Source organism: Sebastes fasciatus, chromosome 7 (genome assembly GCF_043250625.1).
Source record: "Sebastes fasciatus isolate fSebFas1 chromosome 7, fSebFas1.pri, whole genome shotgun sequence".
Lineage (NCBI taxonomy): Eukaryota > Metazoa > Chordata > Actinopteri > Perciformes > Sebastidae > Sebastes > Sebastes fasciatus.
In genome coordinates this window covers 2636231-2652577 of record NC_133801.1, presented here as the reverse complement: position 1 = coordinate 2652577, position 16347 = coordinate 2636231, and the positions used below count along the sequence as shown (strand labels likewise).

At 41.2% G+C, this 16347-nt stretch overlaps 1 protein-coding gene and 1 long non-coding RNA gene across 3 annotated transcripts in view; one reads left to right on the top strand and one right to left on the bottom strand.

The window, feature by feature from the left end:
• LOC141771085 (scavenger receptor cysteine-rich type 1 protein M130-like) overlaps positions 1-16347 on the bottom strand; it is a 33546-nt gene that overhangs the window by 805 nt on the left and 16394 nt on the right. Inside the window, exons 1-9 of one of the 2 annotated variants that reach the window (XM_074641007.1) lie at positions 9571-9652; positions 5379-5423; positions 5011-5301; positions 3341-3655; positions 2940-3242; positions 2210-2515; positions 1823-2128; positions 1284-1613; positions 164-258 (exon numbers count right to left, since the gene is read on the bottom strand). In XM_074641007.1, coding sequence (XP_074497108.1) covers positions 164-258; positions 1284-1613; positions 1823-2128; positions 2210-2515; positions 2940-3242; positions 3341-3655; positions 5011-5301; positions 5379-5423; positions 9571-9610 — 2031 coding nt within the window. In that variant the 5' untranslated portion in view covers positions 9611-9652. Of the gene's footprint in view, positions 1-163; positions 259-1283; positions 1614-1822; positions 2129-2209; positions 2516-2939; positions 3243-3340; positions 3656-5010; positions 5302-5378; positions 5424-9570; positions 9653-16347 lie in introns of those variants that run through there. The other variant, XM_074641006.1, reaches the window with a different exon arrangement.
• Positions 493-10561, top strand: LOC141771093 (uncharacterized). Its single transcript, XR_012594662.1, has 4 exons — positions 493-676; positions 5252-5311; positions 9326-9424; positions 9671-10561. It is a non-coding gene; the product is annotated as an uncharacterized LOC141771093 (long non-coding RNA).

Genomic DNA, 16347 nt, shown 5'->3' with positions numbered 1-16347 from the left:
CAAGTCACAGAATAGTGTAGGAAGTGTTGAGTTTGATACGTAGCATGTAGCTTTTGTTTTCCCCTCAGTACCAAACACATACCAAGCTGTGATCCCAAAGTACACCAAACACTGAATGTTGGATATTACATCCCTACAGTCCTAACATTGATGAGTAAAGTACCTTGCAGTAGCAATACACGGCAGCATTGGACCCCACCATCAGCACCATCAGCACCAGGAGGACAACCAGTCTGATGATCAGATCTGTTACAGAGGCTGGAACAGATTCACAATCATGATTACATCAGTTCATACAGGAACATGTGTGCAGCACTTTCCTCTGAAGCTAAAGTTGCTTCATTCAAACTATTTTCAGCTTTTACATCTTGTATTCTTTTAAATGTGTGATTGTTCCTTTCAGCTGAGAGGACACATGTCCACAAATCACAAGTCCTCATTGTCTTTGTGGTTGTATTCTGACTTATTGCTGCAGTGTTTGCAGTGTGTGGATCACACCCTGTGCATACTTCCTCTCAGCACCTGGAGGGGCGTGTCAGTGTTTGATTGACAGCAGCTGGCAGGCTGAGCTCCGGCAGGAGAACCAGAGACAAACATCAACTTGTGCTGTAGCTCACAAGCCAGTAAGAGTAAAGGAGCACACCAGCATCTAAAGTGAGCAAAGAGATATCTGCAGGTATGTTAACATGCTGTTTAATGTGCTGCAGCTGAGCAGCTGATTAGTCATCTAGCCTGCAAACTGGAGTTAGCAGAGCACTTTCCCCCCGTGGATGTTTGTTTGGTGGCTCGTTCAACAAGCTAATAATAAAGCTTTAATGCTATTAAACTTGTTTTTTCTGACTTTTAGTGGTTGAATTCCTCACAAAGCTGCACTTCTTATCCTCTGTCTTCTACTGTGTGCATGGTATTTAAAGAGTCCTGGGTAAACTGATCCACTCTATAGTCATGAACAAAAATCACAAATCTGCAGACTGCAGCTTTTCTGGATGGAAGTGACTTTTCTTTATCTCATTAACACTAAATGTGTTTTCATGCAGTCAAATAATTGTATAAACTGGCTGATTCAGATTGTCAGGTGATCAAATAAACACATAATAAAATGTAATGAACTAAATTAATCAGTCTGAACAGCAGCAATAAACATGAAGACATTGCTGTCTCATGCATGTAAACAGTTGGCACCTCATGACGTTTTATCTGATTCAGATGAATAATACTTTAAAGCCTGCGTGCGTTGTCAGTGTCACATTTCCCTGTTTGACTCAGATTGTCTATGAAGTTACCTGAGACAGTGAGATGGAGCGGCTGGCTCTCAGATGAGAAGTTATAGGAGAAAACATAGAGGTGATAAACACAGCGGTACTCCCCTCGGTGGGCGGGCTCTGCAGCAGAGAACAGGAAGTGGGCAGAGTGATTGACAGCTGGCAGGGTGTGGTTCTGTGATGTAGCTGAGGTGGTCAGAATAAGCTGGAAGGAGCCTCCTGGGTACTGTGGCAGGATGGAGCAGCTGATGGTGAAGCTGGAGCCCATGAGCACCTGAATCCCCTGCTGATTGGCCTCAGAAACCCCGTCAATGAAGGTAGCAAAGGAGATGTTTGGCTGAGCCAGAATATCTGTTAACACAGTGGAAGATGAAACATGAATCATCTTTATTTGTTTTGTCAAAGTGATGAAAACTGAGCCCAGTAAGATGACAGGATTTGTTTATTAGCAGGAGCCATGGGAAATGGAGGACTCTTGGATTCATATTTAATATGGAGGACTTAGTGAGCAACTGCTCATTGAAAAAGTTAAGGATGTGACTGTCACTGTTTAGGGTTACCTGAGCAGATCACCTCCAGGCTGTCGTAGCCTATCGTGTCACTAGGTAACCTTAAACACTCCCGTAGCATCGAATAGGACGCAACACAAGAAGGCTGGATCCACCACACAGACTTCAATGAAGAACTGGTGCTTATGTTTGTTGAAACAGCAGAACCACAGTCCAGTCGATTACACACTGCAGCTGCAGACTTCTGGTCCCATTGAGAGTCCAAGTCAATCACTGGTCTCCACTCTCCATGTTGTTTCATCTCTAGCGTACCATCACAGCGACTGGATCCTCCTAACAACCTGACATCATCAGGCTCTGAACAGAGACAGGAGAATAATTAATAAAATAAATACAGTCATTTACATTAATCAAATCAAAGCTGAGCTCCTCTTCTACCTGAGCAGGTGAGTCCAACAGCTTTGCCAGGTGAGCAGGTGTTTCTATCTGAGTCTGAGCTGTCACAGTCCAGGAGAGCAGACTCATGGCCTCCACACTGGAACTCTTTGGTCCACACTGGAGCCTCCACGTCTCCATAGAGCGCCCCCTGGAGGACTGAAGGAGCCCCACAGCCAAGCACCCTACAGACCACCTCAGCATCCTGCAGGTCAAAGTCATCTTCACACACTGAGGACCACGACTGGTTGGACTTCACCTCCAGTCTGCCTGAACACAGACTCTTCCCATTCACCAGCCTGACGGATTCTGAAGAAAGACAGCGACAGAGATAATTACAAGTTGAACTCTCTTATTCAGGTTTTTGACTTTCTCATTCTCTACAATCAGCCAGTGAACAACAACTAGTCCCACCGGCACTGCAAGGCAGACAACCTCAATCCAGACTGTTCTGCTGTGTTCTCCCTTGGTGGCTGAATAAGATCTCTAACTCAATGCTGCCTTTTCATTTCTTATGCACTTCTGCCTTGCTGCATGCTCCTACAACAACGTGACACTTGTGTCAGGTGGAAAGTCAAACTGAGCACTTCTTCTTGATGACTTCTCCTTGATCTACTGTGGCTTGGATGATACCTTGTTTGTACGTTGCTTTGGACAAAAACATCTGTTATATAAATGTAAGTGAAAAGACTGTAGAGATTACAGTTATAGATGATGGATTTGCTGCTGTTACCTGAACACTTGATCTCCAAGTTGGAAGAGGAAGTGTCAGAGTCTGTCAATATACACTCCCTAACTGCAGACTTGGACTGAAGACAAGTTGAGCTAATCCGCCATGTACGTTTGTCAAAGTCACTCTCTCTCCCCCCTGTTGAAACAGCAGAGCCACAGTCCAGTTTTCTACACACTTCATCTGCTGTCTTTAGATTCCAGTCAGACTTTCGGTCATCCACTGGTCTCCAGTATCCCTGTTGTTTCATCTCCAGTTCACCAGCACAGCGACTGGATTCTCCCACCAGCCGGACATTATGGAGCTCTGAGCAGACAGGAGTAATTGGTGAAAACAGATGAAGTCACATTTATTAAAAGAGAAACTCAAATCAAATCAAATCAAAGCTACAGCTCCTCTTCTACCTGAGCAGGTGAGTCCAGCAGCTTTGCCAGGTGAGCTGGTGTTTCTATCTGAGTCTGAGCTGTCACAGTCCAGGAGAGCAGACTCATGGCCTCCACACTGGAACTCTTTGGTCCACACTGGAGCCTCCATGTCTCCATAGAGCGCCCCCTGGAGGACTGAAGGAGCCCCACAGCCAAGCTCCCTACAGACCACCTCAGCATCCTGCAGGTCAAAGTCATCTTCACACACTGAGGACCACGACTGGTTGGACTGGTTGGACTTCACCTCCAGTCTGCCTGAACACAGACTCTTCCCATTCACCAGCCTGACAGAGTCTGGAGAAGAAGAGAGAGAGAGAGAGAAAACCATGCAGACAGAGAGATGAAGTACTAGTGCAGCGCCCGTTCAAAACATGTCCTTTAGAACGGGCTGAATGTTTGGTCTGTGGTGTTGCTGCTTGCAGCTTTCTCGAGAACCGCTCATCCAAACTTCACACTCGACTCTGAGCTTCTTTGGGTCCTGAGTAAAACACCTGCCATCACATAGTTGCGTCACACACCCAAGTTGTGTCGACTCAGAAACATTAGTGAAATACACTCTGGTTCACGGGAAAAAACACCAGGAGCTGACTAGACCCTCTAACAGATATAGATTTATTATGATGTTTCTGTATGAACAATACTGAATTATGTTAATACTCTAACTGATTGTACCCCAAAGTATCTTACAAAAGACCCCAAAGCACTTAAAACATATCTCAACTGTATAGTACTTACTGTGTACTTCTACTTCAGAGGAAAACATTGTAGTACTGCATTTACCTGACAGAGAATTGTTACTGGCTGCGTTGCAGATTCAGCTGCATGCTCGTCTCAATCTGCAGAGCCCTGAAGCCTGTGTGTTTGTTTATTCAAAGTTTATTAATATTGAATGTGTCGCGTGTCCAAATTACACCGAAATTGAAAAAGCACTCCTTTGGGTCCCCAGCAATACAACCACCAAGTGTGAAGTAGATCAGATGAGTTGTTCTCGAGATATACAAATAACACAGACAGACAGAGAGTCCTTGCTTCATAGTTAGAGAGGGCATAGCAAAGAATACACTGACACATTACAATCAATGCAGTAGTCCTACTGTGTGTGCCCATTTGGTGAGGATAGTTTTTGTTGAGATTATGAGAGCTGTTGGTTCATTAAGGATCATTCAGTCCTTGTTTGTCAGTACATGTTTCTGAGCACTGTTCCTTTTCCTGCATTTGACATTTCCTTTCCCAGTTTTTGAGACTTTGCCCTCTTACCCATTGACCCCTGTTCTGTCAACTCTAAAGATAGTCATAGTTTACCTCAACGGAGGTTTGAGGTACACACACACACACACACACACACACACACACACACACAAACACTAGTTCAGACTTCTGATTTATTGTGTGCACAACCAGGTGCAACACCAGGAATGCCTTGGAGGACTGAGAGACTGTCCAAAAGTGTGCACCATTTGTAAGAGTCATGGTGTCCCACCCAGCTCCACTAGTGGAAGAAGGTCAGTTCAGTGACAGTCCCCTACTGGTGGCTGCTGTAAGAGGAATATCAGTATGGAAGGTTTGAAGCCATGAGCCTCCAGCAACAAGCCCACTGATGAGCTTTCTTTGCATTTGTGTTTTTGTGTTGTGGATACTGATGTTGTTACCTGAGCAGATGATCTTCACAGTGGTTGCACTATATGTAGAAGTAAAGGACCTTTCTGTTAAACATTTCTTCAGACTAGATTCAGACCTAAGACAGTAACTACTGAACCAAAATGCTTCGGTTAAGTTTAAGGAAGTCCGAACCACAGAACCACAGTCCAGAAGTCTACAAACTACGTCTGCTAACTTCAGGTTCCATTCGAGTTCCACTCCTGTCCAAACTCCCTGGTGCTTCGCCTCTAGATCACCAGAACAGCGGCTGGATCCTCCCACCAACCGGATATAATCAATCACTGAACACAGGTAAGAGAGTAATTAGTAAAATAATCTCTTGTGTAATTCTTCTTTTATATATTTGTATTCTGTTTACCTTTGAAAGCATCATGTTCTTCTGTCTGGAGACCTGGGGAGAATCCTAAAAGAGATAATGCAAAGGGTGATAATGAGTTGTCCTGCTCTGGACAGGTCAGGCAGAAAGGTTGCAGTAGAAGCATCCCGTCACACATTTCTAAATATTTGTCACAGATTTGCCAAATGTAGTTTTGTTGGGCTTCCCTGCAGGGTCCTATCAGGATCAGGTCAGGTTGCATTGGAGCTCTGTGGATTTTGTCCCCAATCTCTTCAATTGGAGAATCATTTAGAGTGGATTACTTCTTAATGTTACTCCTGAAAAGCTGCAGTCAGCAACTTTGAGCAAATATGATTAAAAAACTTGTCTCTATATCCTGACAGTAGAGAGACAGATAATCTGTGAAAAAAATCACGTTCCCTTTCCTCCTCCTAGTGCTTACTTGAATTACTTTAATATTTATGCTTATAGACCTATTTAGACAACTTATTAATTAAATAATTAATTTGACTAATCATTAATTATTAGACTAATTAATGAATTAATAAACCGTGTAATTAAGTAATATATATGTGTGTGTGTATATATTTACATATGTATATATACAAACACACATATATATATATGAGTGTTTATATATACATATACATATAGTGTATAGACTTAAATCAAACACAACAGTTGTTCAGCCAGCTATTCTGTAAATCAACTGTAACTAATAATATAGTTAAATTAAATAAGAGTTCCACCTTTATTCCCCTAAACAACTGTTTATTAATAGATATATTCTTATATAATTGTTATCAAATCTATTTTATTTTGAAATATTTGGAAATATATTTGATTTGATTTCAAATTCTCAAATATTTCAGAAGATCTTAACAGGGTCAAAAGAAAATAAATGCTTTACGGTTTAATTTGTTTATTAAATTTTAAAGTAAAATAGTACTAATACTGTAACAAATAGTGAAATATGTTGTTGTTAACAACAATAATGAATTACTGTGTAATTGTTTTGGGCTTTTACTTTGTTAACAGCAAGTAACCAGACATCTTGGCCTCCTTGTATTTCTAGCTGTAGCCACCAGAGGGTGATACCAGACTATTGTTTGTGTGTGTCTGTGTTTATACCAAAGTTCTGGGTACATAAATATGTCCACACAGCACAGTGACATTGTGATTGGCATTCAGTTCTGATTAAGGTCATAGTAAGCTGAAAGTTAGTGAAAACAATGTGTAACCGAGCCATAACTATTCCATACAGGGACGTAGCCATGGTTTAGACATTAGTGAAGTCCACAATGTTTTCTGTTAATGGAGATTAAGAATTAAGAAAACAATAAAGGCTTTTGACCTAAAACTATGTAATTTAACATAATGTTTGACCTTCATGATAACGCCCAAAAAGCTTAAAGAGAAAACTTGTTCTAGTTAAATTATTATTATTTTATTATTTACACATTTCACAGCCTTCATCTGAACATTTAATTCTTCTGGAAATATTTGCCCTGTAAAATCATATTCTGTAAATCAAAAGAGCAGATTCAGAAAACTTTTAAATAATGTTTCATTAATTATATTTGTTCACAAATTTAAAAAAAAAGAAGTATGACGAACGGTTCACTGATTATTTTACAAAAGTAGGTGAACATTGTATTGATAAATTACAGCACCCTCGTTCTCACCCTCCTCCCCAACGCCGTGCCGTGTGTTGGCTCATCCTGATTTATCATTTCAAGCACCAATATTACTATAATATCAAATAATATCCATACAGGGACTGCGAATATAAATAGTAGAGTTTATTGATTTTATAGTGAATTTAACAGCTACTTTATACCCTTTTATATAATATGAAATAATAAGAAGAAAAAGAACGAGAATAATTAAAAAATATTCTTATTAATTGACGTTTCTGTCATCTGTTTGGTATTTTAATTTATGATTTATTAAATCTTTATCTTAGTTTGAATACATCATATCATATAGTAACATACATTCTGTTCTGATCTTCTGTTTTATTTATTTATGCATTTATTTTTTATTAATTTTGAATGTCTTTATTTATTTTTGCGTTTATTTTTTATTTATGTATTTTTCATTTATTTTATATTTATTTTTTATTTATTTTATATTTATGTTTCATTTATTTTATATTTATTTCTAAATGTATGTATTTGTATGTTTTGACCTCATGACATGACAAATAAATATGTCAATAAATGTAGGAAAATTAATATTATAAATAAATGTAGCCATTGATTAATTGATAAAAATGTGACATAAATTGATATTTCTGTTTTAATTTGCTTTTTTATTTATTTATATTTGCAATAATTCTCTTACTTATTTCCTTTGCTGTTTTATTTTCCCTTTTATTTATTTATGTTTTTAAATTTACATATTATTCATTTTTACATTTATTTCTTTATTTTTGCATTTATTTGTATATACATTTATATCTCTATTTATATGTATGTATTTATTTATGTATCTATGCATTTATTTATTTATTTCTGCATGATTTCACCTTTGCATTTCACCCCTTATTTATTTCCCCAACTTATTTATTTATTTCTGTATTCTTTTCTTTATACATTTCTTTTTAAATGTCTTTATTCATTTCTGCCTCATTATGCAAATAATGGGGCTGTCACTCAACATTAGTCATGGGGTCAGAGCATTCAAATACATACATTTTAAAATAAATAGAAAAAAATAAATGAACAAATAAATGAAACCTATTATAAAATGAAGCGTTTGGCGCGCTGCTGATGCACTTGACTGCGATGTGGCCGTTCTGCTGGCTTCATGAGCCTGCGGCGTCCTAAACATCTCCTCTAGGAGGTAACAGAGATAGAAACAAACACTCTGCAGAGAAAGAACTGACAGCTGCTGATTCTGAGGACAGACGGGATGGACGTCATGAATAAAACACCAGAAACTAAGCAGAGCATTCTCCAGGGCAGCTCCCGAGCTTTGGAACTCCCTCCCAAAACTCACCAGAGACTCCGATTCCCTCACCTCATTCCAGTCCCGCCTCAAGACCCATCTTTTGTCCTCTGCTTCCTTGTAGCCCCCGCCTCCCCTTACCCATTTGTCCGTGTGTATGTATGAGAGTGGGCCTCTGTATGTCGCCTGTGTTTGTCGTTCGTCTCCTGTTTGTCTCACACCGTTTCCCCCCGAAAGTGTGAAGCGTCTTTGAGATCTTTAAAAGCGCTATATAAGTTTAATCTCTTATTAAGCCTGTTTTTTACTTTTCAGTTTTTAACTCCGTTTAGTTTCACGCCCCGATATTCCTATAATATCAAATATACACGGACTGACAATATAAGTGGAAGGGTTTACTGATTTTATAGTGAATTTAACAGCTACTTTACACCCTTTTATATAATATGAAATAATAACAATAAATAAATACATGCAAATGCATAAATAAATGAATGCAAGAAAAATAAATAAAAGGGACACTATTAATACATTAATATTATTTTTTGGTTCAATCAAATCAATCAATAAATAATAGCAAAAATAATCAAAAAATAAATGTAGCCATTAATGAATTGATAAAATGTGACATAAATCGATATTTGTTTAAATTTGCTTCTTTATTTGTTTTTGTATTAAGTCCATTATTTATTCACTCGTTTGTTGTAATTATTTTGTAGTTATTTTTTTTTTTTTCATTTTTAAGTAAATTTATTTATTTTTGCATTTATTTTACTACTACATAACACCATTTGATATAATATGTAATAATATGAATATTAATATTATAATAGCCTAATATTGAACAAAAATTGTCCTGTTAACTGATGTTTCTGTCATCTGTATTGTATTTATACCTTATGATTTAATAAATCTTTATCTAGTTTTAATTGATCATATCATATAGTAACGTACATTGTGTTCTGATTCTAGATCTGATTATAATACAGTATGTTTCTCCTGTAATATTAATATTATAGGGACCGTCGGTCTGTGCATCCTGTCCAGAGGTTCTTCAGAATATGACCCACTCAGAGACATCAGTACCACCACACCCAGCACGCTGGATCAGAGACAACGTGAGTTTCAGACCTGAGTGAACACATGCTATTTGGTCTCTGCCTCTAACCAAGTATAGAAACATCCTGAAAGCACACAGCTTCTCTCAGCTCTCTGCCTCACTTATTAAGAGTTTCAAACGTCCATCATGAAATCAGAGTCCTACCTGAGGTCCAGAGCAGCACAATCAGCACTCTGTGATCCATGTCCACTCAATGTGCCTGTCACTGTGTCTTCTTCATCTGCTGTCTCTGTCTCTTTATCAGACCAAGAGTCAGGCCCAGCCCCCTGAGGCAGTTCTGCTGTTTGTTTGTTTTTTGGTTTTTTTTATAACTATTTAATTTTCAGTGTAATTTGGGCTGTTTTCTCTCAGGACATGAGATATCTTATTTTGAGGCATCTATTTGGTGAAATATGTAAATTCAAATAAAACATAACATTAATACTTAATGGTAAAACTTTACACGAAGATGTGCTGAGTGATGTTTATCAGAGAGATGTTTATCTGAATTCATGTGTTGAGCAACACCATGAGTGGTTTGAGGTCAGGTTTAAAAACTAACACAGTGATGCTGTTGTAGCGTTATTGTACGGAGCAGATTAATAATCAATCATTAATTAATATCAAAATATGTTTATTTAATATCCAAAAATAAAAAAATGACTAAACCATGAATTGTCGTAAAATGTGAAGGAGAGTGATGACACTCAGCTTCAGATATCACACACAATTAGTTTTAATATCAGAGTTCTACCAGGTGTCACCCAATTTAGTAAAAAGAGCTTATTGATGATATCAATTTCTTAAACAAACCTTATTTAAGATGTATTTATATCACCTTCCGATGTTTTGCGATGTGCAGATAGGAGGTTGTGCTGGTTACCAGGAGTGGTACCAGGTTCCGTCTGGACCTCAGCCTTTGGATCTGTTGGATCCCCCGGGCCGAACTAGGCGTGACTCGTTTCTCTCCATCAGTGGCTGTCTTTGGCGTCGTCGGGCACCTTTGGATATGGTCGGCTGACAAGTTCCCTCGGTGCAACTCGGCATGAATCTTTTTTTTCCCATCTCCATCTCTCTCTCTGGTGTAGCGGGTCTCTGTGCCATTTCTCCAAACCCCCTTCTCGTAGCTTATAGCCGTCCTGGCATCATTGCCAGTTCAAAAAGTGAGAGAGATGATCTGGCATGCAGAATTCAGAGTTCTTTTAGCCGTAGTTGGAACCTGTTGAAGAGGACTACATCCGCTGCAGAACGGTACCAAACACCGATATGATATAAACCACTGAATAAAACCTGATCAATTGAATTAAAATGTATTCCAATTAAACAACATAGATCAACCTTGTTATCATAACATATAGGTATACAAACATTACAACAGACAGGCCTATATACAGTATGTAGATATACACTGATCAGACATAACATTATGAACACTGACAGGTGAAGTGAGTAACATTGATTATCTGGTTACCATGGCACCTGGCAGTGGGGGGGATATATTAGACAGCAAGTGAATATTTTGAACTTTGTGTTGGAAGCAGAAAAAATGGTCCAGCGTAAGGATATGAGTGACTTTGACAAGGGCCAGATAGTGCTGCTTAGACGACCGGGTCAGAGCATCTCCAGAACTGCAGCTCTTTTGGGATGTTCCCGGTCTGCAGTGGTCAGGACCTACCAAAAGTGGTCCAAGGAAGGAAAACCGGTGAACCGGCGACAGGGTCAGACCCGAGGCTCATTGATGCACGTGGCGAGGTAAGGCTGGCCCGCAGACCGGTCAGGGTGCCCGTGCTGACCCGTCTCCATCACCAAAAGCGCCTACAACGGGCACGTGAGCATCAGAACTGGACCCCGGAGCAATGGAAGAAGGTGGCCTGGTCTGATGAATCACTTTTTCTTTTACATCATGTGGATTGCAACGAGTTGGAGGTGTTGACTCGGCCTCCAAATTCTCCAGATCTCGATCCAATGGAGCATCTGTGGGATGTGCTGGACAAACGAGTCCGATCCTTGGAGGCCCCACCTCGCAACTTACAGGACTTAAAGGATCTGCTACTGATGGCTTGGTGCCAGATACCACAGCAGACCTTCAGAGGTCTAGTGGAGTCCGTGCCTCGACAGGTCAGGGCTCTTTTGGCGGCAAAAGGCGGGAACTACTCAGTATTAGGCAGGTGGTCATAATGTTATGGCTGATTGGTGTATATGTGCTTATAACACAGTAAATGAAGAGATAATGATAATGATGATCTTGCAGATGTATAAATGGCCGCATCATCGACATACATTTGGCAGCCAACCCCAGGACAACGCTCAGGTATCATTGATATACATGCTAAATAGGAAAGGACCTAGAACCTGCCCCTGGGTTATCCCCATGCTATTGGCATGGAGGGTGTACATTTCCCCACTGACTCTCACATATTGTTCTCTTCCCCTGAGGTACGTGTCAAACAATTGTGAGGCATAGTCAGATAATTGAAATTTGGGAAGTTTGGATATCAACTCACTGATTAACTGTATTGAACAAACTGCTCCCACAGCATGGCCTTTATCCTTTATAGCCTTTATTTATTTATTTTCAATTAGATGGCAGTCTCAGTAGACTGTTTGGGTCTGAATCCAAATTGTTGCTGATGCAGTAACTGATTTGTTATTGGCTCAAGTAGTTGGGTTCTGTATTTCTTTATCAGTGCAGAATCAAGTTTGATGTCTTTGGCCTTTGAGTTGCTGAAGTGACTCATCATTTTGCTTACTTAGACCTCTTTGATGTAAAGAATAGATTTCTAGTGTTCTGGTCCACCATGTTGGGTGTCGGTTCTACTGGTTCAAATATTCTCTGCAAGTTCCTGTACTGACTCTACAAAAAAAACATTGAATTCATTTGCAATTGTTGCATTATCAGAGATAGGTTCGTTGTTTCCTCTCCGTTCCTTTATTCTCTGATTGCTCTTCCATGTGTTAGTGTAACTGTCAATTAAACCATTAATAGCTGTCATGAAATCATCACAGCATGTTTCTGTTCTCTTTCAACGTCTGCCATGCATGCACTGCAACACATGAGGCCTTATGCTTTATGAGTTGACCTCCAAGACATCTGAAACTTACAGTTCATAATATGACCAGTGACATAAGAGCATTAAGCCTGGCTAACATCAACTTCTTTGATTTTGAGTAAGTGAAGAACGTCAGCCTCAGTAAGCTTCATCTTCAGAGTATGAAGGGTCGTCCTGGACTCAAACTGAGGCTTCTGGAAACTTAAGAGTTAAGACTTATCAGCTCTGCTCTTTGGTCACATGTGCAGTTTCCTCTTCATCTTTTAATCAGGCTTCGTGCAGTATCTCTCTTAACGTCAGTTTCCAGGATTTGCTAACAGGAAGCTGCAAGTGCTAATCATATACTGACATCCTGCACCCTGGTGATGTTTTTAACATCAGTTAAATGTCAGGTACCGCAGTAACATTTACTTTCTGGAACTGGACTGTGTTCCAGCAAAAGTGTGACGTGTTTCTACCATTTAGGAAGCCTGAAGGGGAAAATATTCAAATTCTAACTTCACCCCATTTAAAAGTGTGATTTAGTGTTTTTACACTGGTTTTAGACTGCATTTTATAATCAGGTCCAGGCTCCACAGTACATTAGTACATTTTCAATTTGCTCGACTTTAGACTTTCTAACAAACAGAGGAAAATGTTTGCAACAACAGATATTTAGGACCTTAGCAGCATTTATTAATATCACATATCAATGTTCCATCATCTGTTCTGATCAACAGTCACATGACTGAAACTCCTCCTTATCTTTAAATATCAAACATGTCTCACTCCTCACGCCTCCTGACTTGAAAGCTACAGTACTTGTTTCATTAATGGTGCATGTGCAGCTGTATTTAACTTCATTCCATTCAGTTACAATAGATATGAAATCCATGTTAGCATATTTACAGTGAAAACAATCAAATCATATATAGAAACTTCTCAAACTGCTCCTGAAGCATCATCCTTTTTCTCCACTGTTCATTCACATCTTCAACAAGTTCCAAAGTCTCAAAGAAGAACTCAACAAATGTTTCTAATGTGAAACTATTAATTATTAATAGTAAAACTATGACACTATTAAACTATTGTAAAAGTAAAAGTCCAATGAAAGTGACACTTAATGCAACTTCAAATGTACATTCATTTTGGTGATATGATTAGAACAGTGGCTCTCAAACTGTTTTTCACCAAGTACCACCTCAGAGAATATTTGTGTCTCCAAGTCCCACATTATGACCGATGTTAAAATACAGCAGCGTGGGCCTACACTATTCAGCAATGCACAGTTCACACAGGAGGCACATTTATTCCTCATAAGAATATGACTTATTGTTGACTTGTGTGAAAGAGGTAGCACTAGAACTGGCTCTGAAACTCTTCCACACAACTCTCCTACTACACAAGAGGCAGCCTCTCACACTAGGCCTGCACCAGATGAGGAACATCTGCCATGTGCAATAACACGGTTCAATATTGTGATGACGATATGACTTGTGATAAATAAACAAATATTGAAGTGTGCATATTAGCTATACATAAACATCTACTGTATTTAGGCTCAATGTTGTTTGTAGAGCAGCAACAGTAATGTTTACAACAGTCCCCATATCAACTCCTTCATATCTCACTGGAAACAATCTAACATGTTAAGAACATAAATCATATTCCTGAGTGAAGTTTATAAAGACTGAAGAACACAGACATCAGTCAGTCTCAGTCCTTCCTCCTGTCCTCTGTCCTCCTGTCCTCTGTCCTCCTGTCCTCCTGTCCTCCTGTCCTCCTGTCCTCCTGTCCTCCTGTCCTCTGTCCTCTGTCCTCCTGTCCTCTGTCCTCTGTCCTCTGTCCTCTGTCCTCTGTCCTCCTGTCCTCCTGTCCTCCTGTCTCCTTTCCTCTGTCCTCCTGTCCTCCTGTCCTCCTGTCCTCCTGTCCTCCTGTCCTCCTGTCCTCCTGTCCTCCTGTCCTCCTGTCCTCCTGTCCTCTGTCCTCCTGTCCTCTGTCCTCTGTCCTCTGTATTCCTGTCCTCCTGTCCTCCTGTCCTCCTGTCCTCCTGTCCTCCTGTCCTCCTGTCCTCCTGTCCTCTGTCCTCCTGTCCTCCTGTCCTCCTGTCCTCCTGTCCTCCTGTCCTCCTGTCCTCCTGTCCTCTGTCCTCGAGTTCTCTGTCCTCTGTCCTCTGTCCTCTGTCCTCTGTCCTCTGTCCTCTGTCCTCTGTCCTCCTGTCCTATGTCCTCTGTCCTCTGTCCTCTGTCCTCGAGTTCTCTGTCCTCTGTCCTCTGTCCTCTGTCCTCTGTCCTCCTGTCCTCCTGTCCTCTGTCCTCTGTCCTCTGTCCTCTGTCCTCCTGTCCTCCTGTCCTATGTCCTCTGTCCTCTGTCCTCTGTCCTCGAGTTCTCTGTCCTCTGTCCTCTGTCCTCCTGTCCTCCTGTCCTATGTCCTCTGTCCTCTGTCCTCTGTCCTCGAGTTCTCTGTCCTCTGTCCTCTGTCCTCCTGTCCTCTGTCCTCCTGTACTCATCAGCTGAAAGCAAATAGCTCCTCTTCACTCTATCATTCCTAATGTTACTGCAGCAGAGGACAGAGGACAGGAGGACAGGAGGAAAGGAGGAAAGGAGGACAGGAGGACAGGAGGACAGAGGACAGGAGGACAAAGGACAGGAGGACAGGAGGACATGAGGAAATGAGAAAAGGAGGAGAGGAGAGGAGGACAGGAGGACATGAGGAAAGGAGGAAAGGAGGAAAGGAGGACAAGAGGACAAGAGGACAGGAGGACAAAGGACAGGAGGACAGAGGACAGGAGGACAGAGGGCAGGGGACAGGAGGACAGAGGACAGAGCACAGGCGGACAGAGGACATGCGGACAGTAGACAGGACGATAGGAGGACAGGAGGACAGAGAGAGGAGGACAGAAGGACAGAGGGACAGAGGACAGGAAGACAGGAGGACAGAGGACAGGAAGACAGGTGGACAGAGGACTGGAGGACAGAGGACAGGGGACAGGAGGACAGAGGACAGGGGACAGGAGGACAGAGGAAAGGAGGATGGAGGACAGGAGGACAGGAAGACAGGAGGACAGAGGACAGGAGGACAGAAGACAGGACGATAGGAGGACAGGAGGACAGAGAGAGGAGGACAGAAGGACAGAGGGACAGAGGACAGAAGGTCAGGAGGATAGGAGGACAGAGGGAGGAGGACAGAAGACAGTAGGACGAAGGACAGGGAACAGAGGACAGGAGGATAGAGGACAGGATACGTGTGGACAGGAGGACAGAGGACAGGGGACAGAGGACAAAGGACAGGAGGACAGAGGACAGGAGGACAGGGGACAGAGGACAAAGGACAGGAGGACAGAAGACAGAGGACAGATTTATGAGTGTTTATGATGCTTTGTGAAGATAATAAATGAATAACACAGAGGCTCCGTAGTCTGCAGCTCATCACCGCTTCCTGTCTAAAGCGGCGGTGGATGAGAGACTGCGGGCTGAGCAGATTGAAACGTGGCTTTCCTTTAACCGTTTCATCATGTTCATGCTTGTTGAACAGGTGTAATAATAATAACGTATCTCGGCTTTACACTTCCAAAGTTTTATTGAACTTAGGAGTAGTTGTCTGTGATCATCTGTTCACAGACTGACTGACTGTCTGTTGATGTGAGCGGAGAGCTCCGACAGCGCAGCAGAGGAGATGATGCAGCTTTAGCCCGGCGGCCAGTTTAATACCTAGTTACGTTAATCATCCCTAATTATAAGGATTGTTCTTATTCATCGTGCTTCAGACAGCCTTTTGCGATGTGTTCATTGTGCATGTTCATATGATGACGATGAAAAATAAGATTTATGGGTAAGAGATTCCTCCGCGTACCTCTACGGAGAGCCGGTACGCGTACCGCTACGGAGAGCCGGTACGCGTACCGCTACGGAG